Here is a 26619-nt window from a genome sequence, read left to right as displayed (position 1 = left end):
CTTGATTGCTACGTAGTTAATCCTGCACACTTAAAACCTACTTTGATCTAGACAATTATTACAAAGTTTGTCTAGCATGTCATTGGTTTATCGACGCTTCGTCCGATTCTTCGGCGCATCGTCCTCTCTTGCGGCCTATTGTCCAATCGGCTAGTTGACCTCCGTAACTCTGATTTTCTTAGTACAATTTTCGCTCTTCTTGGCCTGATACCCGAACCCATGACCTGAAGCCTTTTGCCGATATGTCGATCGATAATTCGGCTCGACATCCCATCTTCTGACATGTTTCTCTCCGGCCCAATATAATTTTTCTTGGTTTTAATTGTCTCTCCTTGATCGAAACTTCCTGTATCACTCAAAATACAGATCAAATAATAAATACTATCAATTAGTTTCGTCGTCAAAATCCGAGATTCAACTAAATATATTAATGTTTAAACTTCAAAATGGCATATTGTGGTTTTGGCACATGCTTCTGTAGAGAGAGAGAGAGAGAGAGAGAGAGAGAGAGATTACTAGTGTCCTCAAGAAAACATAAAAATGTAAAAAATCGATATTGGATTCAAGCATTCATTTAAACCCATCAAATTAATATACTAATTATTCGTTCAGATCAGACAATGTAATTGATATCCAAACAGATCAAAAGCACATCACATGACATTTTAGTTTAGTTCTCCAGAGAGGGGTGGAATCAAGTTACAAGTTAATTGAGTCTACTGCATTTGGAGTAATTTCACTCTCAGCATCTCTAACTCATTTGATTGTAGATTGGCTTTGTTAGAAGAAGTGTTTTCCCGAGTTTTATATATTTATCATTTGCATTTTATCTTGAATTGTCATCTATGTTTAATATTTATTAATAGTACTTTCCCGTTTGACATTTTCTCAAACCTTACAAACTCAACACACCCCCCCGCGGCTTTTTCACTTTAGACCGGCGACGGCCCGCCCCGGCCCATATAACAAGACCTGGTACTGTTGATTAGATAGCACAACGCGACCGAAGCCCACGAAGCTGGCGGTCGAAACCTCTATCCCTCCATTCCCTTCTGGTGCCTCTCCCACTCCCGCTCTGATGCTGTAAGCAAGAGAGAAAGAGATCTGAATATCAGATCCGCAAGTGCTTTCGACCAATCCCCTGAATTTGATCTGAGAACCTCAGCGCTGCTATATCAAACCGTCGTCGTCGTCGTCGGCGGCAGCAGCAGCAGCAGCGTCATCTCCGCCAGCAGATGCGGATCTTGCAGCTGGGTTTGCTGGTTGCTCTCGCGTCGAGTGTCGCTGCGATCCTCATCTACATCGTCGGACTCTCCAATCCCTGTGAGCCCTCGGTGCTCCGCCACTATAGTTTTCTAGTTCCTAGGGGGCTTGGGTCGGCGGATCTTCATGCCTTTATTCTTCTGTTCTTGTTCCTTTCTTCTTGTTCATTTCTCTTTGCTTCCTTTCTTTGTAGATGATAGGTTTACGGTTACGGATGATGATCGGAGCGCGTTGAGGGCACTGCAGAGTGGCTTTAAGAAATGCGTGGTGAGTGTTATACGTTTCTCCTTATTCATCTACAATAATTTTGTTATTCATCTACGATTACTGTGCGAATTAGTATACAAATTAAGTGGAATTTTACATTTCGAAAATGCAATATTTTCTATGCGTGTCTTCTATTCTTTTTTCCTTGGCTTGAACTTTCTAACTGCAAAAATGTAATATTGTCGTCCTGATTCTGAGATAGCGACAAAATTTTTATTGCTTGATATATAGGAAAGATGCAATTCTGCCTAGATTTTGCTTGATAGTGCTGGAGTTGACTGAGAATTTAGAAATTGTTGTTGAACTGCTAAAACATGTCTCAGATTGATATAACCGCTAAGTCTCAGATTGATGTAACGGCTAAAACTCAAAGTCTCAGATTGATATATCCGCTAAAATTCAAGTCTCAGATTGATGTAACTGCTAAAACTCAAGTCTCAGATTGATGTATCCACTAAAATTCAAGTCTCAGATTGATGTAACCACTAAAACTCAAGTCTCAGAGTGATGTTCATGAAGACAGTTGTATGAAGGTTGACACAAGCCTCTCTACTTATAATTATGCTATAGTATTTGAAGCAAGGATTGAAATTTTGTACCATATCGATGTACCGAGCTTTGCTCGGTATGGTATGGTACAGCATACTGAGTGATACGCTAGGGTGTACCGAGTGGTATGCCTAAATAAATATATATAATTAATATATAAAATATAAAAAATAATATAAAAATATTTTAAAAAAGACGTATGCAGCCTCGGCGACGTCGCCTCCTTCTCCTCGTTGCTTCGTCTGTGGCATTCAGCGAAGAAGGCAGCAAAGATGTTGAAGGCCATAGACGTCTCTGGCCTTCGGCGAAGGAGGTTGCAGAGTCGCAAACGAGGCGATGAAGGAGACTGCCTCTTCCGCTGCTCTAGTCGCCGCCTCCCCTGATTCTCACACCTCTAGATCCTCCTCTTTACGACTCTTCTTGTCGTTATCTCCTGGATCAGGATCGTCGAGGGAGGGTGGCACCGAATCGGGATCGAGAAAAGGCATGGAAACAAGTTCATGTCAAGGTTCTCCCAATTCTCCCTCTTCTTTGAACGCCCTCTCCTTCTTCTTCCTTCTTCGACGCTTCTCCCTTAACCTCGCCACAGCCAAGTCGCAGCCAAGCTGATACCACCCGGTAGCAGATGGTAACGGTCAAAATTTCGATCGTTACCGCCCGAAACAGCCCCATATCATCCGATACAGGGCTATATCGAGCGGACTGCTCAATAACGAGCGGTTCGCGTACCGGTTCACGGGTCGACTAGTAGGACAAAATTGTAAACGTCCGATATGGGGCTGTTTCGGGCGGACTGCCCGGTAGCGAGCGGTTCGCGTACCGGTTCACGAGCCGACTGGTAGGACAAAACTGTAAACATAGTATTTTATGTAATGCTTATGTATGTCCGTGTCTTTTGGTTTATTCATGCTTTGCACAACATGTAGAGGGACGGTTGACAGCTTAACAATCCTAATTTAATTGGGTTTGGTGGCCATTTTAGGCTTGTAAATAAAGGTTGTGTCATATGGACACTTGTGTAAGATTTCGGTCTGTAGTGGATCATTTTGGATCCTTTGTTGTGCGACCATTTAGAGCTTGTAAAGTCTGTTTGTAATTTGCATTGGCTATGAAGTGTTTTTTGAAATGATTGCTTGTGAATCCCGAGTGAGGCGCTTTCTCTAACCCGTTTTCTCTTTTGTAGGTCCTAAGGGACTATAGGAGGTTTTGGGGAGGCTGACCTTTGCGGACGGACATGCAAGGGTGCCGCACAACTTAGGCAAAACCAGCTAAGTCCGTGACATACCGGTATGTACCGGCCGGTACGGGCGATACGATTCGAAATCGCAAATCTTGATTTGAAGTGTCAGAAATACTGGTGGATGATACTTTGCAATAGTTACTAGTTCGAAATTCATAAAAAATTTCTTGAAAATTCACTAATAGAAGCAAACAAAATTTCTTTTGTCTTCTAGAGATATAAATGTGATTAGACATTTTTTTTTACTCTATATTCCACTGAGGTTGGATCATGGATGTTAGAACTAATTTTTATCCTTGTTGATGTTTCAAATAAGTTACAACACTAGGATTCTATGGTTTGAATGTATTTGTTTGTAAAAAACACACATTCATCGTGGATGGGCCCACTCCTAATATACCATTCAAATATTGTTATGTATGGATCTAGTCTCTTAGGAGATACAATAGCAACCTCTTCTCATGAAAATTATTAGTCTTCCATCTATTCTTTATGGTTTTTGGCCATGGATACAATAGATGAAAACTTCTCAGGCACAAGTAATTCTGTTGGTTGGATAGCTGCCACTGTACATCGAAAAACAATTTTAGTGATCCTCTATATGAGGTCAATTTATTTTATTAATTCTTGTGTTTCACCCATTATAGGATTGTGATATCGTTGGATGGAGAGAAATAGTTAATTATTGTTACATAAAGCATTATAATTCAGAATTGAGTGGAGGCAGAAAGAGCTTCATAATCTCAGCTGATGGCTGCTTAAGTTGTCATATTATTGTTGCAATCATAGTTGGTAATATAATGTTTGATGTCCAACCCTCTAAGTCTAAGCTATGTTAAGATAATAATCCATTAGATGACTAGCTACTATGTGCCTTTGCATGGCTGAATGGTTTTTCTGGCCACCAAGCACAACAAAATCAATAATGAAAAAGCAAAATAGAAAAGGTATGGCTGACCATCCTATTCAACTAACACCATGCCAATTCAAATAACACATATTGTGCGATAGAATTGCTTGTGATACGTATCTATGCTAGGCCTGGTAGGTGCTATGGATGGGAAAAATTACAAGTTTTTGTCCTCCCTACATGTGAGACTACAATGATAGGTAAACACATTAAATTCCATCAGTAAATATGAATGTGGAAGAGAAATTTCAAACCTTTCTCCAAGCATCATCCAAACAATAAGTGCTTATTACAAACTATCCTTCAGATGGCTTTTAGGCCAATACAACTTAAGCCTCCTTATGCTTCTAAGTGGTTTTTCGTAGCAACTCGTAGTACTTGTTGATATTAGTAAAATAGCAAACGAATATCTTAGAACAATTTGCAGATTCCTGTTATGTTCCATAACTGACCATTATCCTTTGAAAATGCAGGATGCTAAAGGTTTAGGATTGCAAGCTCTGATCAGCCAGGATTATTGTCATGTCACAATTCAGTACCCTAGAGATACAGTGCCAAAGTGGGTGAGTTTGTTTTCTGTATCCAATAATTGAAGTATTTCCTTCATCATCTTTAAACAAGTCGGGAACAAAATTCTGTACCATGTATGAAATATGATTGTGAAGCATTATACAACCTTAGTTGTTCTGCGATAGTCATTTCATTTAAGCAAGTCAAGAAATTGATCCATTAGGAGGTTGTCAAACTTGAAAGGACCATTCAAACTTTCCATCAATGAAACTTTTATTTTGTAAAATACGTTATATTTTTCTTTGTAAATTTTTCCAAGGGGCATGGTTCATTCAATTAGTTCTGTGAAGCTGTTGGTCTTCTTGTCTTACTTGCTCATCCTTGACAGTTTGCTAAACATTTTTGTGCATTTCATAATTTGTTTTTTGATAATAGATTGCTTGTTAAAGAAAAACTTGTTGAACTTTAAAGAATCATAAGAAGAAAAAATGCACTTGTATTTGAACTATTTTGGTCCACTACATGGATCCTTTCGTTCATCTATCGTATAACATCCTCCAGCAATCAAGGACCATTTTCTCATTCAACCATTTATTCTCTTCCTAAATCTGAGTTAACTATCTTACCTTACCTGTGCAAAGAAGCATGCTAGAACCATCTTTAAATTTTTACAGTTCTGTCTTCATATGGTGGTCTCCTTCTTGTCATGGAACCCAAGGAATCAGCCTATTTCTGATAGATAAACAGTTTTATCATTCTGTGTTTCATTTTCATGCCATTTATCCATCTTAGAGATCCTGTGTGACTTTCATATTTGTTCATAAATAATTTATAATTTAAAATTTAAAAGAACTTATTTTAATGATGATTTTTAGAGGAATATAAATGAGCATATACATGATTTATTTGTTCATCTGAGCTGGTGTTATTTGATATTTTAGCTAGATTATTGAAATCCATCAGTATCTGATATATTTCTAAAATATTGTTATAGAGAGATCCGAAAACTGGAGAACTTGAAGGCTTATCATTTGATTTCAACCTTTGTGAAGCAGTTGCTACATGGGAGCAGGTGAATTTGTCGTTTTTGTCAAAAGTAGAGCATCAGAAATTGTTCATCATCCAAGAGAATAAACAAATTATGCTTTTCTGTGATCCACTCAATAATACTTGGTAACAAGGTTTTGGATCTCAATTCAGTACTGGTCCTGCTTATTGATCGGAATGGTACCATACCATACCATACCATACCATACCAACATTCCTATGAATTAATATGTGCAGGTACCAACCAGATTGGCTGTGTCTAGTTTCTGACACACTCAAACCCTCTTAAACTCGATTTTTCATATAGTTCTTTGATAATGAATCAACACATATGAAAAATCTATTATGAACCATTTTTGAAAAATACAATTCTGAAAATGTTAATATTAGCACATGATATACTGACCCAGGTTAGATTCATGCTGATGTAGCTTATATCCATGCAGGGTTAATCTGGATTTGTTGATCTTAGCCAGATTCATACAAATATAGCCTATGTATATCTGATCTAGCTTAGATCTACTTGAATGTAGGTTGGGTCTGAAAGGGTCCTGCTTGGATCCATGGTACCCTAGGTCAAATCTACTCTAGATCTATGCAACTGGGATACATATGCATTTTGGCTAGATCTACATAGACCTGATTTAAATTTAAGTGTATCTATGCTAGATTATCATGGATTCGTCAACCATCCTTGTTTAAATAAGATATGTAAGGAAAACAATATATAGATCTAGAGAAGCAAGCAATATCAATCCAAGCATGAATAACACAAAAAAAACACGAATCAAGGCATTAAAAAATCAAATAAGTGGAGAAAAAGCTCAAGTCAAAGATTTTATACCTTAGTTGGGTGTAAAAGGCCTCATTTCCTTGAGATTGAAACTTGAAATCTTTGGGAAAGAAAGCTTCCCAAGAAGAGAACCAACTGTTTTACAACTCAAAATGAGGAGCGAAAAGCATGCTATTGTTTGGATGAAAAGTTATAGGGGCTGCTGACCACCTAGTAACAGAGGATCCAAAATGAAAACCAGAAAGTTTGATTAATATTCATGTTTTACTGGGCAGCATGCCCGATATGAACTAGAGTACCGCTTTGTAAGGGGTGGTCCAAATGCCGATGTTAGCTCTGTCAGTAATTACCAACAGCATTAAAAACCTTTCTAGGAAGTTTAAAAATGAAATCAATATATTATAGTTTAGACATGCTGGAAATCCTGTAGGGTATATGTATTTCAGTTCTACTAGGCTTTTTTTTTCCCTTACCTGGATATATCATCTATTGTGTGTGGTCGAGCTGATAATGGTTTTAGGTATAATGACCTGTGGACAATTTGCTTGCTTCTGGTTCAAATAAATACTTGATAACTTTTTTGTAGGTTCGCAATAGTTCTTCCATACTCACAAAAGAGTTTATTGATGCTTTGCCAAACGGATGGGAGGAATATGCATGGCGCAGGATCAACAAAGGAATACAACTGTGAGTACAATTTGTCCAGCTTGATTCAGCTAAAAAAGCTGTGTTATAGTACATTCTTCATCTTTTCGCCTGTATTAGGTGCTCCAATTGAGGAAAACTTTATTTCAAGAAATTGCTAATGATCACACAAGTGGAACCTTCTCATTTTCTGTTCTAGTGATCGGTGCAAGAATAGGACATTATGCATGGAAAAACTTTCTTTAGTACTTCCAGAAACACCACCTTTTGTGCCCAAGCAATTTGGACGATGTGCTGTTGTTGGTAACTCTGGGGATCTTCTAAAAACAAATTTTGGAAAAGAAATAGATGGCTATGATGCTGTTGTTAGAGAAAATGGAGCTCCCATCCAGGTTTAATGAATACTTCTCCTACTTTGTCACAGTGGTATGTACTTCTCTTATTAGAAGTTTTTCTTTCCCCTCTCCAATATCTCAGAACTACACAAAATATGTTGGTCGGAAAAGTACATTTCGCCTTCTTAATAGAGGATCTGCTAAGGCACTTGACAAAGTTGTAGAATTAGATGGTATGAAATCTGCACCTTTTTTCATGTGTATCTCATTTTATATGTAAATCACTGTGAGTTTTGCATATTGCAGAAACTAAGAGGGAGGTGCTGATCATCAAAACCACTATTCATGACATCATGAATAAAATGATCCGGGTAACTATATCATCCTAAAAATAACTTTGACGTAAATTGTTTTTTCTTTAGAACAGATGCATCTTGTTATGCTAGGCATGTTCGTAGCAAGCTAACCTGGTAGCTACAGTATATGAATTAAGGTTTCCAATTTTAGGTACCAAACTGGTGTTGGTCCATGGCCATATTGGTACAGGTCTAGTCCATTCCAGCATATCGGCAGTAGAATGGAATGTATCATGGTACCCATCAGCTGGGGCAGGGAGAGGGTGGGAGGAAGAAGGAAGAGGAAGAAGAGGAGGAAGGGCGATGGATGAAGAAGAGGAAATTAAGAAGAGAATTGGTAGCCAAGAGGGAGGCAATGGGTGGATGGGTGCCGTGGTAAGGCAATGATGCTTAAGCTAGGGAGGCTCACGTTTGGCAAGCCCTAATGGGCATCGGCATTAATAAAAGTTCTTTATTTTCCTTTAAATTGGACCGGACCAGCCGAAATGTGGCGGTCCACATACTGGTTCATGCCCAGTCTGGCTGGTATGGTCGGCCTGGGAAAAATTAAAGTCCTTAAAATGAATCCTTGTATCCTCATGAACCATTTATTATTTGCCATAAATATATTTTCTTTCTGGATAATTCGTTTCTTAAAATGTCATTCATAATAGTGATATTTCTTGTTCTCACCTTACTTGTTACTTGGTTCTTCTATTGCATCAAATGCAAAAAGTTGTGTTTTTATCATTGTCAATTCCTTGGCATGTGCCAGCCATCCTTGATGCTTTGAGAAACAGCCTCAATTTCACTTAAATCATTATTTGTTTATTTTTTACTGTCTCTCAATTTAGCTACTGTTGTTTATATGTACTTTGATAGAGGATCCTAAAACTAACTAAACAAAAGGGATCATTGATGGATAGGAAATATTTTTCTACACAAAATAAGAACTTTACTGTAAGCTTCAACAAGAAGTCCAAAAGGAAAAATGACACTAAGACGCAAGATTCATTGACTACAACATTGGCTTATTTGTTTTTACATTATATTATATGTATATGTCCAAAATTATAAATGCCAAAGTACCTGGACATTTATTTACAATTCCAAACAATGATTTTGATCCTCCAAGGACATTTGCTCTCCCCTAAGTATTAGTCACTCATGAAGATGACCTTTTTATTTGGTTAGCAACATAAAACCTTCATACAAGATATAGTTTCAAAGTCGGAAGCTGATATCTCTAAGTGACCACACCTGTACAGACGGGAAGAGCAATATGAGGTCTTATTATAATAACACATACTGTAGATCTGGCTTCACAAAATATGACCCTTTAAAATTGATTATGGATTAGTATAATGGGAGTGAATCTCCTATATGATGAGATTGAAATTACGTTTGCAGTTGACAATGACTTCATTGTAGTATATCTTGTAAAATTTTAGTACCTTCTTATTATAGTAATAAGGTCCTCCCTTTCATCACAAAAATGGTACCACTACCTCTTTCATCACAAAATGGAACTGGAGAATATTAACAAAATTGGCTTTTTTTAAGATATCATAACATGTGTCTCACCTGGCTAAAAGCATCACTAGGCTTGTCAGTTTGAGTTCCATGACAAGTTAGGGTTAACTAGGTCCAAATTGGCAAATTATTTTAAATAGTGATAATACACAATCGAGTTGGTGTTACAAAAATTTTAAACCTTTGATTAGTGGTGATGAGCACTCTTTCCAAATAGGCTTTCTCACAAACAAAGCTATGTTTATGAAACACTCTTTTCTTGTAAATAATTAAGCAATACATGACAAGAGTTTGGGTTTTATTACCGAGCATTGGATATATCCTTCTAAATAAGTGATCCATTCTTACCAATATTCAATTCCTTTGGAATGTAGAGAAACCATGTATCTTAAGCAAAATGTATCACTGCAACCACAGATTTTATGATAGCAGATGAGGCACTTGTGGAATCCAATAATTATAAACATCTAAAAAAAAAAAGGAAGAATAAGTTTTTCGTCTTTATTCATATGATGAAGAAAGATTTTCCTTATGACTAATCTTCAGATATACTAGATCTATGTTAACCTTTTTTACTTTCTGCGTGTACTATGGTTGAACACATTTATTTATTGACAGGAAATGAAATTTTGTAAGCATAACTCACCTCGTGATAAAGCCTCTAATTGGAGAGTGCTTATCAACATCAGCCGGATGAAGATTTTTCTAACACCAAGTAGACATACCATCATTTTTTTTTATCATGTAGTTCTTTAAGTTTCTCCTAAGATTTTTATATAGTTAATACATGTAAATCAATTAAATAAGTGGATAATACTTTTGCATCTTGCATAAGGAAAGACTCCTCAAGGGAAGCTTCAAGTTGTAGAGGCAATGGCATCAATCAAAATGTCTTTTCCCTAGGGGAATTGGGAGGTTCCACAAGATATGCTTACCGTTCTGCTTCTCCTTCCCCTCATCAAGTTCTCGATAACTGTTGAGAACTCTTCAAGTGGGTTTGCCCTTGAGGTCAAATTTCAACAGCAATTCATCACTCCCTTCCATGACTTGGAAAGTAGTGTTAAGGATAGCCTTACATCCTGATAGAAAAGTGTTCTGATCTAATTCTCCTTTGAAGAAGACTCACTCTACCGCGATGTCACGAACGGTCGTCGCGTACTCGCAACAACTTCGTTCAATGAACCGTTCGTCGTTTTTGCATGCTTGAACAGAGACATGACAGCCTATTTTGCCTTGGTTTTGTGTGTTTTTGCTTGTAAAAATATATGTTTGAATAGGTTGTAGTGCACAGTGCGACCGCTCACCGCGCCGGGCCAAAAAGCCCTAAAATGGCTCCGTTTTCGCGTACCGCGGGCTGTTTTTTGCAGCCCACTGTAGCGTCCGAAATGTCAGCCATCTCAGCACCCTGGAACCCCCCGGGTGGCACAGGGCTGGATGGGGCTTCGGTATATTGTTGGGCGTCGAACAATCTTCACAAGTTCGCACGTTTTCTTGACGGGAATTTGCCTTCACGCCCGGCACCCGGTGAGCAGCTGTTTGTGGACTTGTAGCTGTTCGTTCAACTTTCTAAAGTCCTTGTTTTCCTCATTTCTCTGTTTTCTCTCATGTACGCAAGGTGCTCGCTGAATTGCTTGTAAAGCTTCCCTCTTCGTGAGACGTCGAGACTTGTCCATCACTCGTTCTTTGAAATAATCAACTTTCTCTTTTACAGGTTCTTCGGGACCTGAGTGAGGTTGCAAATTGGCTGACCTTTGCGGACGCATATCGCAAGGGCGCGTCAAGACTTAGGCAATCCCAGCTAAGTCCGAGAAGTTGGCCCAAGGGTGCTTCGCGACTTAGGGAACACAATCTAAGTTCGCGTCTTGGCTGCAAGGGTGCCTCACGACTTAGGCAATTCTAGCTAAGTCCGTGACATTGTGGTATCAGAGTGGGTAAGCAATTCGAGTAAGCAGCGAAGGAACTTCGCAATTTCGCCATGACAAAGCATCGTGGCGAATCAAGCTGGGCGGGGCAAACTTGACCTTTGCCCCAAGCAGCCGCAGGTGGGCTGCAAATGCAAACTCGCTCTTATGTCATTGGAGCCGCTTTGGAGGATCGTGGCAGCGAACATGATGAGCGAGAAATTGGCTACTCTTCGCTAGCGGAGGAGGCACAATCTGGAGCGCCAATCGTGAAGAAGAGCCATAAGGAGAGACTCACAGCGGTGGAAACTCGCTTGGATGTTCTTGAAGCGAGCTTGGAGGAACTCTACCAAGGCCAACAAAGGCTTCTTTGGGTAGAGAGCTCGCAAGAAGAAGCTGAATCCCGAATCGACAAGGTTGAGGCCTTAGTTGATCGACTGTCGGACGACACCAAAGACTCCGTGCAACATCTGCAGGAAGTCGTAGCAGAACTTACTTCCAGGGTGACTATGCTCACAAGGGCACTGAATGCGAGAGGAAGAAATACCCACGTTGCGCCGCCACAAAACTTAAAGGCTCCCGAGCCGCATTGTTATGAAGGTGCTCGAGATGCCAAAGAGATTGAGAATTTCCTGTTCGACATAGAATAATACTTTCGAGCTACGAGGCCTGATTCGGAAGAAACCAAAGTTTCGATAGTAACCATGTATTTGAATGGGGATGCAAAACTTTGGTGGCGAACCCGTTGGGAGGAGATCCAACAAGGTCGGTGTCGGGTGAACACATAAGAGGACTTAAAGCGAGAGTTGAGAACTCAGTTTCTGCTCGAGAACACAGAGTTCGTCGCAAGGAGGAAGTTGAGACAACTCCGCCAAAGTACTTCCATCTATGACTATGTGAAGCAATTTTTTGTGCTAATGTTGGACATACAGGACATGTCCGAGAAGGATAAGCTATTCAGCTTCCTCGATGGTTTGAAGCCATGGGCTCAATAAGAACTGCATCGAAGGAATGTCTCCGATGTGATCGGGGCAATTGCTGCCGCAGAAAAGCTCACCGACTTTGTTTCCTCTGAGGACCCGGGAAAAAGAAGGCAATCTTCAGGAAACCTCCCTCCAAAATATTCTCGAGGGAAGGAGCCCGGAGGCGAACAGAGGAAGAAGAGTTCCCATAAAGGGCCAAGCTCATAAGGTAAGGCCCCGAAACCTGGCGGATGCTTCTTGTGCCCACAGAATCATGCACTCAATGCTTTAACAGCTTCCATCCATCCCCCTAAATCAGACAAGGACAAAGCCGTCGCCCTTAGTTCAAGCAGTTCAGAATCTAGCAGCGACGATGAGGAGTCGTAGGGTCCCCGAATGGGAGCAATGCGTTTATTGAATGCATTGGGGGGTCAAGTGGGGGAGAACATGAAGGAAAAGCCATTGAAAGCAGGGAGTAGTGAGCTGATGTATGTGGACATTAAGCTCAATGGCCAAACAACCCGTGCATTGGTGGATACGGGCGCTACCCATAACTTTATTGCTGATCGAGAAGCAAAAGCGACTTAGGCTGATATTGGAGAAGAACCAAAGTCGAATGAAGGCGGTGAACTCGGAGGCCAAGCGAATCTCCGGGTTGGCAAAGGGAGTTCCCATCAAGATCGGAACGTGGAGCGGGAGTACTAACATGATGACGGTGCCACTCGACGACTTCCAAGTGATTCTTAGAATGAAATTCATGTACGCAGCGAAGGCAATGCCATTGCCATTCCTAAACTCCCTATGTATGATGGAAGGTGACGACCCCTATGTGGTTCCTGTCTCTCAGAGGGGAACCAGGGAACCGTAACAGATATCGGCATTACAACTAAAGAAAGGGGTACGAAAAGGCGAATTAACATTCCTGGCTGCCATAAAGCCAGAGCCACTCGACGAGAAGGCCATTCATGAACCTGCTGTGGTGGATAACGTGCTGAAGGAGTTTATAGACGTTATGCCACCCGAGTTGCCGAAGACTTTACCGCTACGCAGAGGCGTGGATCATCATATCGAGCTGGAGCCAAGAGTGAAGCCTCCAACGAGACCACTATACTGCATGCCCCCTCTTGAGTTGGCAGAACTCAGAAAGCAGTTAGATGAACTGCTAAGCAGTGGTCTCATCCGTAGTTCTAAAGCATCATTCGGAGCTCCAGTTCTCTTCCAAAAGAAACAAGATGGGAGCCTCCGACTATACGTCGATTATCGAGCCCTCAACAAAGTGACGGTGAAGAACAAGTATCCAATCCCACTCTTCGCGAACTTGTTCGACCAATTGGGCAAGGCCAAGTATTTCTCCAAACTCGACCTCCGGTCAGGATACTGGCAGGTGCGTATTGCTGAAGGCGACGAAGCGAAGACTACCTATGTGACTAGGTATGGAGCGTTTGAGTTCTTGGTGATGCCTTTCGGCTTAACCATCGCTCTGGCCACGTTCTGCACTCTTATGAACCAATTATTCAAAGAGTATTTGGATAAGTTTGTGGTCGTCTACTTGGACGATATCGTCGTCTACAACCAAACGCTCGAGGAGGATATCGAGCACCTTTGGATAATTTTCAAGGTTCTCAAGGAGAACACTTTGTTCGTGAAGAGGGAGAAGTGCTTCTTTGCTCAAACGAAGATCGTGTGTTTGGGGCATCGAATCGGTGATGGCTCCATTCGGATGGACCAATCAAAGGTGCAAGCAATTGCGGAATGGCGAACTCCAAAGAAGGTGCTAGAGTTGAGATCCTTCCTTGGTTTCGCCAACTACTATCGACGCTTCATAGCGGGGTATTCGAAGCGTGCAACTCTACTGACGGAGTTACTGAAGGAGCAACCTTGGAGGCGGTCTGACAAATGTGAAGCTGCATTCCTAGATCTGAAGGCTGCTGTGTTGGAAGAACCGGTGCTCAAGTTGCCGGACTATGGGGAGCCCTTCGAAGTCCATACAGATGTTTCAAACTTCGCTATTGGGGGAGTACTCATGCAGGAGGGTCATCCGGTGGCCTACGAGAGCCGCAAGCTCAACGAGATCGAGCGGCGGTATCCGGTGCATGAGAAGGAGATGACAGCGGTGGTCCACTATCTACGAGTTTGGTGGCACTACCTTCTGGGATCGCGATTTGTGTTGAGGACAGACAACATCGCTTTGAGCTATTTCTAAACTCAGAAGAAACTCTCCCCAAAGCAAGCACAATGGCAGGACTTCTTGGCTGAGTTTGATATGACAATGGAGTACAAGCCCGGAAAAGCAAATGTCGTGGTCGATGCATTGAGCCTGAAGGTGGAGCGAGTAAACGCCATACAATTGGAGGGTAGAGGCCAAGCAAGTCAGTTGCACTCCAACTTCCTTTCTAGGATCAGGGATGGACTGTATAGTGATCCCCAGGCAGTAACCCTATTGCAGCTCATCAAAGAAGGCAAGACATGACGATTTTGGGTCCAGGAGGGACTCGTTTACACGAAAGAGAATAGGGTTTATGTTTCTCGAGTGGACAATTTGAGGCGTGAACTCTTAAGAGAGTGTCACAATTCCCTTTGGGTTGGACATCTGAGCATTCATAGAACCTTGGCTCTTGTGGAGAGGGCCTTCTACTAGCCGAAGATGGGGACAGATGTGGAGGAGTATGTTCGAATGTGCCTCACTTGCCAACAAGACAAGGTGGAGCAGCGGAAGCCGGTGGGGCTTTTGGAGCCGTTGCCCGTACCAGAAAGGCCGTGAGAGAGCATTTCCTTGGACTTCATATTAAGTTTGCCGATAGTAGGGGGACTGGGATCGATACTCGTAGTGGTCGATCGATTTTCAAAGTTTGCAACTTTCATTGCTGCGCCCCTACACCGTTCAGCAGAGGAGGCGGCCAAGCTGACGATGAAGAATGTGGTGAAGTATTGGAGAGTCCTGCACAATATTATCAGTGATTGAGACGCTCGGTTCCTAGGACGATTCTGGACTGAGCTATTCAAATTGTTGGGGTCTAAGTTATACTTCTCCACAAGCCTCCACCTCCAGACAGATGGCCAAACTGAAAGGATAAACTCGCTCCTGGAGCAATATCTTCGGCACTACGTGAGTGCCAACCAATGAGATTGGGTGAAGCTGTTGGACATGGCCAAATTCTCCTACAACTTGCAGTGGAGCTCTGCGTCCAACAAGAGCCCCTTAGAGATCATTACAGGACAATAACCGTCGACTCCTCACACCCTAGCTATTGGATACACTGGGAGTAGTCCGTCAGCATATCACTTTGCTAAAGAATGACATCGAAATACAGATATTGCGCGGACTTACTTGGAAAAGGCGACCAAAAAGATGAAGAAGTAGGTCGACTTCGGAAGGCGACCGCAAGAGTTCAAAGTCGGCGATTTGGTGTTGGTGAAGCTCCAACCAGCATCACTCCAATTCTTTAGGAACAAAGTACACAAAGGATTGGTGCGCAAGTATGAAGGGCCCTTCCTAATTATCAATAGGGTGGGCAACGTCTCCTACAGGTTGCAGTTGCCGGCGTGGCTCAAAATTCATAATGTTTTTCACACTAGCAACTTGAAAGCCTTCCACTCAGATCCATAAGATGCTTCCCGAAGTGTTCTAACTCGGCTACCCCCCACCAGAGTCTCCTACGAGAAGCGAGTTGAAACCATTCTGGCGGATCGCAAGATAAAGCTACCCAATGGAGCTGAGTAGACCGAGTACTTGGTGAAGTGGCGAAAGCTTCCCTGAACTGAAGCCAGTTGGGAGCCCGAAGACGCCCTACGACATGAAGAAGCAATTATCAACAACTACCAACAAGCGTCGACGAGGGCGTCGACAGTTTAAGTGGGGGAGAATGTCACGAACGGTCGTCACGCACTTGCAACAACTTCGTTCAACGAACCGTTCATCGCTTTTGCATACTTGAACAGAGACATGGTAGCTTGTTTTGCCTTGGTTTTGTGTATTTTTGCTTGTAAAATTACATGTTCGAACAGGTTGTAGTGCACAGTGCGACTGCTCACCACGCCCGGCCAAAATACCCCAAAATGGCTCAATTTTCGCGTGCCGCGGGCTGTTTTCTGCAACCCGATGCAGCGCGTGAAATGTTAGCCATCTCAGCACCCTGGAACCCCCTGGGTGGCACAGGGCTGGATGGGGCTTCGGTATATTGTCGGGCGTTGAACAATCTTCATAAGTTCACATGTTTTCTTAACGGGAACTTGCCTTCGCGCCCGGCACTCGGTGAGCAGTTGTTTGTGGACTTGCAGCTGTTCGTTCAACCTGCTAAAGTCCTTGTTTTCCTTATTTCTCTGTTTTCTCTCATGCACGAGATGCTCGTTGAATTGCTTGTAAAACTTCCCTCTTCGTGAGACGTCGGGACTTGTCTGTCGCTCGTTCTTCGAACTAATCAACTTTCTCTTTTACAGGTACTTCGGGACCTGAGTGAGGTTGCAAATTGGCTAACCTTTGTGGACGCATATCGCAAGGGTGCGTCAAGACTTAGGTAATCCCCGCTAAGTCCGAGAAGTTGGTACAAGGGTGCTTTGCGACTTAGGCAACATAAGTTAAGTTCGCGTCTTGGCCGCAAGGGTGCCTCACGACTTAGGCAATTCTAGCTAAGTCTGTGATAGTGAGGTCACAAATGGTCCAAGTTGTCAAGGGTGTTTTCGTAGTTCATAGGCATAGGCTTCTTGTTGACATGGTTGTCAGTTACTGAGGTTGCTTCATAAATTGGTGTAAATGCCACTACCTGTGCACTAATCATAATCTGTATACTTGTGTGAGTCGTTCTCACTATTGCAGCATTTTATATGTTTTCTGTACAAATAAACTTCTCAATTTCTTCATAATATATTTCTGTAAGTGTGTATATATATATAGTGATTTCTCAGAGGAACCATACATATTAATAATAATAACCAAGGTCTTCAATTTCGAATAATACCGTCCGTATCAGGCGGTACGTATCGGTCCGCCAACAGACTAGTACACGGACTATATATATATATATATATATATATATATATATATATATATAAAGGCGATATTGTCCTGCGTGGGGAGAAAAGAGGCGATGTCGCAGATTTTTTTTTACTTTTATATAGAAATATATATAAGATTTTTTTACTTATATATATATATATATATATATATATATATATATATATATATACCGAGCTGTATACCGAAATATACCGCTCGGTATACAGTATCGTATCGTACCGAGCGTATTTCGAAACTCCGGTACGGTACGATATTTCAATCCTTAATAATAACATCCCCAATTCCTCATTAATCCAAGCTTTTAACTAGCAGGGTCAACTTATCTAGCATAATAGCAGATTGTGGCACATTTGACATTGTACTTTATTGTGTTCACATGCACACATCATATGCTGGATTTTGTTGCTTGAGTGTTTGTTAAGTATTAAGAATTGAAAATTACTTTTGCTTGAATGTCAGTTTCATAAAGTTTGTATCTCAGATATGAACCATATTTTGAGCACAAAACTTAAGAATTGAAAATTACTTTTGCTTGAATGTCAGTTTCATAAAGTTTGTATCTCAGATATGAACCATATTTTGAGCACAAAATTAATTTATACTTGTTTCCAGAATGTGCAATCAACCGCTTGAGCTCAATTTCTAGTAGTGATGGCACCTACGACATAATATACACCTTTGCATAAACAACTGTGTCACAATAAATACAGCCTTTTGTTCTGATAGATTTGAAGTGTGGCAAGTCTAACCTACTTGAATGAACCTCAGTTCCTAATAGATTCATATATCAAGGATTATCAAAATCCTTGCATCAGTTAGAGGTAAAATTAAACTTTCTTGACAAACTAAACTTGAACCTTTTTTCTTTTGTAGGAAGTCCCAATTGGGAATCAAGTATATCTCATGTTAGGTGCATCATTTGGCTCTTCAGCTAAAGGAACAGGGCTTAAGGCTCTTGAGTTTGCTCTATCCATCTGTGACACTGTTGATATGTATGGTTTCACCGTGGATCCAGGATACAAGGAATGGTAGAGTAGAAAGCAGAATCCTTTATTCGTGGCTTGAATTTAAACAGAGGAATATAATTCTTATTTAGCTGTAGTCATCTTTGTTTGTTTGTAGGACAAGATACTTTTCAGAGTCTAGGCTGGGGCATACTCCACTTCATGGGAGAGCATATTATCAGATGATGGAGTGTCTAGGAGTAAGTTCTTTTCTTATTTTCATACTTGTAATAGTTAAGCAGTGAAGGTCAACTTCTGAATGCCCTATTGCCCTCCTATGCAGCTTGTTAAGATCCATTCTCCAATGCGAGCCGATTTTAGTAGAGTAGTTAACTGGTTACCAAGTGAAAGCATACTTAATGCTGCTCGAACTGCATCTGAGAAAGTTCTGAGGTATCTGAAAATTATGCAGCTTACATCTGTTAAACAGCCTAAGCCTTTTCTGACAACTGGATTGATTACTTGATGTAACTCTCCAGTTGCTAAATCTTTTTATATTCTGTTTTTCTATGCATCTATGATCAATGGAAATATTCTGCATTAATTTATATGTATAATCATTGTTTTATCCAAGATATGCAATACCGTACCATACCGATGTTTCGAAGTTGGCTCGGTATGGTACAGTACCGGCGTACCGAGCGGTACATTAGGGTGTATCGAATGGTACACCAGCACTGTAGCACTGCCATAGTGTACACTGTAGCACTGTAGCATGGTCCGTCCGGTAGCGGACGGTCCGCGTACCGATAGCCTATCGGACCGGTACGTACCGCCCATACCGGGCGGTACGATTCGGTATGACAGACCTTGGTTTTACCTATGCAATTACCAATTATGATGTTATATAGCTATAAATAAGTTGATATTTTCAATCTTATCATTGACAATTATGTCAAGCTGTGATAATCACTTTTAGCAGGTACAGTATTGGGTCTAAAATTTGCTAAAATTTGTTCATGTTGGTTCATTGGGCTAACTGCTTAACATGATTTCCAATTAACTACCATCATCATGGAAAATCAAATTGTCCAGGTCCATACATTTTCATAACTGCTGCTCCACTCAGTAGTATGTTTCAGTGATTTGTCTATTGTTTAGTTTCACTTTACACATAATGGCTGATGCTTCAAGTGCTATATTAATCTCAATAGTATCTCTTATTTTCCAATGCCTTAATTTATTTCTTTGACTCTTGATTATTAGTTCAGTCTCCAAATTGGCACAGCTAATACATCTCTTTGCCCTGATTCCTAGCAAACTCAAACATATCTTGAATTTCTTTCCTCAACAATATTGCAAGGTAAATTTAATACGTGTCTAGGTACAAAATATTCTGCAGTATGTGACAATTTCTCTCATTTAATGACAGTAGTGAAAATGTTGTAATCGGAAAATGTGAAAGGATCTGATGTCCTTAAAACTATTAGAAGGATGCTGCCCTTATTAGACCTAAATGCTGTGAAGAAACCTTCAAAAACTTTTAGTTATAAATTTATATTGAACAACTCAGTGTCGTCACAGTTTCTTTCTTTATTGTATATACTTGAATGTAACAGTCCATCAAACATTGAACAATAGTGTACTCAATAGCGTGAGACAGGAATGTGGAAACCTCCACAACTAGGCTACCTTCGTCTGGTTCAAGAAAGCTTCTTCCCTCTGTGAAAGTTATAATCTTAATTCTTTAATTTATTTGTTTTGACACGCATGGACAATCAAACTATGTTGTGTGTTTTAGTTATATCAATTCTTGGGTGGACCATAATGATCAATGATAATCTCAAACCTTGTATTAAGTGGAAGATCAGTTCATTGTTTGAACCGGTTGACCTAATATATTGTATTTCTCATGGATATGGACTTTAGAGGAGTCTGTGACATGACTTGTCAGCCTTGCTTTGCACCTAAGACTTGTTGCTGGAGGACAATGGCTGTCCAGACGGTCACCAAAGAAAGATTGCTGTGTTCTTTTCTTTTTCCAGCAAAAAAGATGTCCATGGTTGACGAGACTAAAAAGCAGATTTTGGTTGTAATACTCGAGGAACTTATTGGATGGTGGTTCTGAATTTTTTGAAAGCAATGAAACTAGAAAATGATTTTAGCTAAAAACTGGCTGTAAGTACATATATGGTGATTTACCAATTATTTATGCAATTGGAGAAGAAAGAATATCTTAATGTAATGTGAAAACATTATCCTGTGAAGTGGATTAGCTGGATAAAAAAACCACTATTTCTACTGTGCATAGCAACGATGACTTTCTACCTTTTCTGATTCCAGCACTGATTGGTGAACAGAATTTTCTTGTTAGAACTTGGAAGACATGCAAGTTTAGTTATTTGAAACAGAAGATTGCATATATTAATCCTCACTGGACCCATTTGTCCTTTATGCAAGTTTAGTTATTGGAGTGCCTGCTTGATGCACCGAGGAGAAAATAGTTTGGTTTGGTAGAAATCAGATTGTTGAATATATTTGAAGAATATGATGGGCTTGCTCAAATTTATTAATATTTCCTGGTATACATGTTAGTAACATGGTGTGCTGGCTTACTTATAAGATGAGATTCCTGATAAGTTCATGGTGTTTAATGGTGAAGATAGGTTAAAGTGGTGCAGCTTGTGATGATTATTTATTGATATTATTCAGTACTGTATTAAATGAGCTATCAGCCTGCGTTCTATTTTGGGGATAAATCCTTGGGTGAAGTCTTAATTTAAGTATTTACATCGTATAATTTTAGCAGTCATTATGGCACTTCGAAATGTAGCACATGCATGTAAAATCTCTTTAGCAAATTGTTATGCTTTTGTTGTCACCAGGAAATGGAAAACATTTCCCTGTTTTAAGTTTATCATTAATTCAATTTTTTCATGGTTTTACCCTTTAGCCTGCTTTTAAATTCTGCAACTAAGTACTATGCTCAAGCTCATTACCTGGTCCGTCCTGTTATTCTCAGGAGGATTGGAGCTGGGATGGATGACCCACTTAGTGCGTGTTCTATTATAAAGAAACGTAGCACGGGAAAGTCTCCCAGTATCTCAGGCCTAAGAGAGGCTGCTATCAACCATCAGAGATATATGAATGGTGCAACTACTTATCCTCTGGAGAAAAACACTGGAAATGGAATGCTATGTATTGTCCCAGACATATGATTGACTCGATGTCGTCATTATGGCTAAAATCAACAAAGTTCCGAGAAGGTATCACCAACCAGGTTGAAGTTGAATTCCGTACTGTTTGAAGCTGACTTGCTAGCTGCACAAGTCATGCCAAAATTTTGATCCTGCATGGAAAGTTCAAACAATTCTAGCTCGCTGGCGAATGATCTCCTCCAGGTTCCTAGTCTGATAAGAGAGCCATGTTTTGTGTTTTGATTCAGTTTAAATTCAAGGTATCTAGTTTGGCATTGTTTATTCAGTTAAAATTGCCTATTGTCATAAATAATAGGCAATTTCATATTCTTTTTCTGTTCTTTTACTGTTTTTTTGGGTTATACTTTCTGTTGCATCTTAGAGCACAAACATGAAATTGCATGTATTATATTTTCTTCTGTTCGATCTTTTCTTGTATTCTGAGAGCTTTCATGATCTTTGTTGAAGCAGTTGCCTAGATTTAGATTTACATTTTTCACCTTAGCATGCGGTAGAATATTGATAAGACTTGAAGCTATTGAGAGTTTATAAGCATGCATTTATACTTTAGTTCCGTGGCTATGGAACCGTCAGTTTCAGTTTCGAATTCATCAGGCTCAATTTGCTAAAACTAGTAATCGAAACCAAACTGCATAGGTTCAATTGTCAAATTTTTTTTATTTTTAATTAAAGTAATATAAAATATAAAAAATAAGAATTTTATTTTTAAAATTTTAAAAAATGGATGTATAACTCTAATGAGCAAAATGACATTAAAAAAAAAAAGATGGTATAGAAACGTTAAAATTATAAAATTTATAATCAAACTAAATTTCTCTTTTGAAAAAAAAAAATTATAAAAGTTTTAATCAACTTAATATCTCTCTCATGAGAAGATTTGAACTCAATTCAATTAAATTTAAATCTAATAATTTAACCATTAAATCATAAGTAGTAGATGATATATTTTTAATTTATTTTATAATATGTAATTTGTCTGAAACTAGAATAATCGATTCTGATATTTTAAATATAAGGAATTGGAACCGAATTATCCAGGGTCAATTTCTGCTTTGTTTAGAATCGAAAAACTATCAGACTTACTTGTTGTCCCGTTGAAAGGATTATTTGTGTTGCCTGGATTTATTTTGGGATAGAATTGGTTGAGAGTTTTCAACTATACTTTAACTAGGATAGAGTTATGGTTAACCAAACTCCTCCAATTTTAGTACAACTAGAATCAGCAAACATATGTATGCACATTAATGTGTGTGTATATATATGTATATATATATATATATATGTGAGAAAATGGCAAAACGAGCCAATCAGCTACAGAAAACATTCATTGAGTCGATGATTCATAGAATCATTGGCGTGCACCATGCAAGAGTTGGACACTGAATTGGATGATTAATCATAGGAGAGACCTCGTCAAACACATTCTTGGTGATTCCCTTGTGAGCATGTTGGGTCAAGTGTAACGTACCTAATTGGACCATGAGTTATAATGATCAAAGCAAGAAGTTGGACCTGGTTTGATCGAGTCAAGATGGGTTCGATTTAGATTAGGTGCCAGGACTCGGACCCACCTGAATTTTAATAGTGTCGGACGAAATCCCAGGCGTCACCCAACCTTCACGTTTAGACCCGTTGTTGGTTTATATATATATATATATGTGTTAAGGGACAATGGATTAGGAGATAGAAGAGAATAAAGTGACTCGAGTCCGTTGTCGTTGCGAAGAAGCAAGCCGAATCCATCTCCAACCTTGCCCCTTTCCATTCTTCCTCCCTTTCTCCCGAACCCTAACCCTAACCTTGACATCCTCGACCACGATCCCCCGACCTTAGCCCTAGATCGCTTCCGACCCCTCGCCACACTCCCGACTCCACTGCCACCGGATCTCCGACCGAGTGATGGCGGCGGCGGCGGCGAGGGCCGATGGCCAGGAGAAGGTCATTGCCGCAGCGAAGCACATCGTCAGCAGCCTTGCTACCTCGAAGAACGCTGCCGAGGACATGATCCGCATCCTCTCCGGCTTCGACAACCGCCTCTCCACCATCAACGACCTCTTCCCTGCCTCCTCCTCGTCCGCTAGAGGAGGCGACGGCGAAGGCGACGGCGTCGACGTCGACCGGTCCGAGGCTGAGCTGCGCCTTGAGGTAGCCCAGAAGGTCGTTCTCCGCTGGGACGCCTCCGATTCCCTCCTCTGGGAGTCTTCCCCCGAGGAGGCCGAGGAGTACCTCGCCGCCGTCGATGATCTCATCTTCCTCGCCGACCCTGGCACCTCCCCGAGCGCCGCCGCGGCTGCGGAAGACCTAGTTAGTCGTGCGGAGGTTGCGCTTCAGATGGCAATGTCCCGTCTTGAGGAGGAGTTTCGCCACCTGATGGTCCGCAATGCAGTCCCCCTTGACTCCAACGGGCTCTGCTCCTCCATTCGCCGCCTCTCCCTTTCCTTTGCATCTGATGGCGGTGAGACTATGGAGGACTTTGAGAGCTCCATTGATGACGAACACCAGCTGCAGCTTCCGCCGCAACAGCAAGAGGGCAGTCCTGAGGATAGGTCCGGAAGCAGTCTGATAGACGATCGGAGTTTAGATCTGATCCATCCCGAAGTCATCGCTGATCTGAAGGCCATCGCAGACAAAATGATCTGGGCCAAGTATGATCGAGAGCTCCACCATGTTTACTGCACTGTCCGACGGGACATCCTCGATGAGTGCCTCTCCATCCTCGGCATCGATCGAATGAGCATTGAGGAGGTACAGAGAACTGAGTGGCGGATGCTTGATGACAAGCTGAAGAAGTGGATTCAGGCTATGAAGATCGTTGTTCGGGCTCTGCTCTGGGGAGAGAGACGGCTCTGTGACCAAATTCTTGCTGCCTCAGAGGAGCTTAGGGACGAGTGCTTTTCAGAGACCACCAAAGGGTGTGTCATGCAGCTACTCAACTTTGGGGATGCCATTGCGATATGTCAGCGGTCTTCAGAGAAGCTCTTTCGTATTCTGGATATGTATGAGGCCCTCGCAGATGTTTTGCCAGATCTCCAGGCCTTATATGCCGGAGACCCAAAGGACCTCCTATGTGAAGAGGCTGAGGGGATTCTGAAGAGGTTAGGTGATGCTGTAAAAGGCACTCTTACGGAGTTTGGAAATGCAATCCAGAAGGAGCCATCGCGGAAGCCAACACAGGGAGGTGAGATCCATCCCATGACACGTTATGTGATGAACTATGTGAAATTGCTGGTGGTTTACAATGATACATTAAATTTGCTTTTGGATGATGGAGTGTGTGGTAGTGATCAGTCTCATTCTGAAGGTTGTGAGAATAGGAATACCAACGGAGAGAATTTGGAGAGTATGACTCCACTAGGTCGTCGCATGCTTTTGATAATCTCACATTTAGAAACTAACCTGGATGAAAAATCTAAAGTTTATGAAGATGGAGCAATGCGGTATATATTTTTGATGAACAATATACTCTACATAGTTAATAAAGTGAAGGATTCAGAACTTGGGAAGCTTTTGGGAGATGACTGGATAAGGAAGCACCGCAGCCAAATTCGGCAGTATGCCACAAGCTACCTGAGGACTTCCTGGACAAAAGTGTTGTCTTGTCTGAAGGATGATGGATATGGGAGTGGGAGCTCCAGTAGCGTTTCAAAGGTTGCTCTCAAGGAAAAGTTCAAGAACTTTAACTTGGCATTCGAAGAAATTTATAGGGTTCAGACAACTTGGAAGGTTCCAGATCCTCAGCTCCGAGAAGAATTGCGGATTTCTATTTCAGAGAAGGTTATCCCAGCTTATCGCTCTTTTATGGGGAGGTTTGGTAGTCAACTTGAGGGCGGAAGACATGCAACAAAATATATAAAGTACATGCCAGATGATTTAGAGTACCATCTTTCAGATTTGTTCGAAGGCTTGCCTGGACTCACTCCGAGAAAAAAAGCTTAGTCCGTGGAAGGGCGCAGGTATGATCTGAATCTCATTAGTGGTCCCTTTATGCAGAGTTCAGATATATTGCTGAATGTGAACTTGCAATGACCCTTTGCAGAACTTGTATTGGTTATACATAGTAACAATTATCATATATAGATGTCGTAATAACTCAATGTGTTGTTATAATAATGTATAGGTCTAGTGGGTGTGAATTACTGGTGTCTTCTTAGATTTTTAATATGTTGTCAAACAAGTGAATGTTGATTGGATCTGTTTGAATTACTATAGCTCTTTAAACGTTTGATGGGTTTTGATGAACTAGCCCTGCTGCTTCTGTTTAGGTGCCTTTGCTTTTTATATACCATTATTTGTGCAAAGCTACTAAATGTATTCTTGCAATTTGCTTGATGAAATTCAACCAAAAGTATAATTAGGTGCTCTAATGAGTATTCTATTCCATGTCTCTTTTTCAACAAAAGAATTAGTGCATGTTTCATTTCTTTGCACATGGAGCCCTGTGTTTGTTTGGTTAAATCTCCATACAGTCCTTGGTTGCTCGTAATCTATTACATGATATATTGTGACATAGTTATCAGTTAATTGATGGTGTGAGTTGATCTTTGACTTTTTTCATTCACAATTGAAACATTTGCTGCGCAATCTACTAGTTAATTGATGGTGGGAGTTGATCTTTGATTAACTTCTCTAGATGTTTATTTTTCTGGTTGTAGATACATGATGCTTTTGAACTTAGTGTTTCTCTCTTTTTTCGTCCTATGATATGATACATGGGGCTAATATAGATGGCTATATCTTCCATTTACAAGGCTTCATCTCTACAAAGCCTTTTTTCCCTTATTTTTCAATATTTTCTTGTACTTCAAGCAGTGATTTAAAAAGCGCTAGGCGCCAAGGTCTAAAAACGGCCGAGGCGCTAGGCGCTCGCCCGAGCGAAGCGAGGCGCTAAAATATAAAAATATATAATATAATTAATAAATATAATTATTTAAAATTTTAAATAAAAATATGCTATTAAATTAAGAAAATCTAAGATACAAAATCACAATGTCACATTAACAAAAAGTTTCAAAATTCAAAACATTAAAATTTTACATCAAAGTCATTCATCATAATCAATATTATCGTCATTTTCACACAAATCATCTTCATTGAATTCGTCTTCTTCCTCTTGTTCTTCGATTCCTTCCTTTTCATCAAGATATGTTTCATTC

The 26619-nt window shown here is 40.6% G+C and overlaps 2 protein-coding genes across 2 annotated transcripts; both read left to right on the top strand.

The window, feature by feature from the left end:
• Nucleotides 1-1009: 1009 nt before the first annotated feature.
• LOC103988632 (sialyltransferase-like protein 4) lies at nt 1010-21912 on the top strand. The gene is made up of 12 exons (XM_009407215.3): nt 1010-1323; nt 1457-1530; nt 4703-4792; nt 5734-5811; nt 7166-7266; nt 7424-7616; nt 7702-7792; nt 7866-7930; nt 18178-18332; nt 18427-18508; nt 18592-18701; nt 21271-21912. The coding sequence occupies exons 1-12, from the start codon at nt 1236-1238 to the stop codon at nt 21464-21466; spliced, it is 1323 nt and encodes a 440-aa protein (XP_009405490.2). The 5' UTR covers nt 1010-1235; the 3' UTR covers nt 21467-21912.
• A 1233-nt stretch (nt 21913-23145) lies between these two features.
• Nucleotides 23146-25705, top strand: LOC103988631 (exocyst complex component EXO70B1-like). Its single transcript, XM_009407213.3, has one exon. The coding sequence runs from the start codon at nt 23366-23368 to the stop codon at nt 25400-25402; it is 2037 nt and encodes a 678-aa protein (XP_009405488.1). The 5' UTR covers nt 23146-23365; the 3' UTR covers nt 25403-25705.
• The last annotated feature ends 914 nt before the right edge of the window (nt 25706-26619 follow it).

This window comes from Musa acuminata, chromosome BXJ3-6, assembly GCF_036884655.1.
Source record: "Musa acuminata AAA Group cultivar baxijiao chromosome BXJ3-6, Cavendish_Baxijiao_AAA, whole genome shotgun sequence".
Lineage (NCBI taxonomy): Eukaryota > Viridiplantae > Streptophyta > Magnoliopsida > Zingiberales > Musaceae > Musa > Musa acuminata.
Note: the sequence above shows the minus strand (reverse complement) of the source record. Positions and strands in the feature narration are given on the sequence as shown.

Coding starts and splice junctions, on each gene's coding strand:
- LOC103988632 (XM_009407215.3), top strand. CDS start 1,236: ATGCGGATCTTGCAGCTGGGTTTGCTGGTTGCTCTCGCGTCGAGTGTC. Junction 5,812..7,165: donor CAGTTGCTACATGGGAGCAG/GTGAATTTGTCG, acceptor ACTTTTTTGTAG/GTTCGCAATAGTTCTTCCAT. Junction 7,793..7,865: donor CAAAGTTGTAGAATTAGATG/GTATGAAATCTG, acceptor TGCATATTGCAG/AAACTAAGAGGGAGGTGCTG.
- LOC103988631 (XM_009407213.3), top strand. CDS start 23,366: ATGGCGGCGGCGGCGGCGAGGGCCGATGGCCAGGAGAAGGTCATTGCC.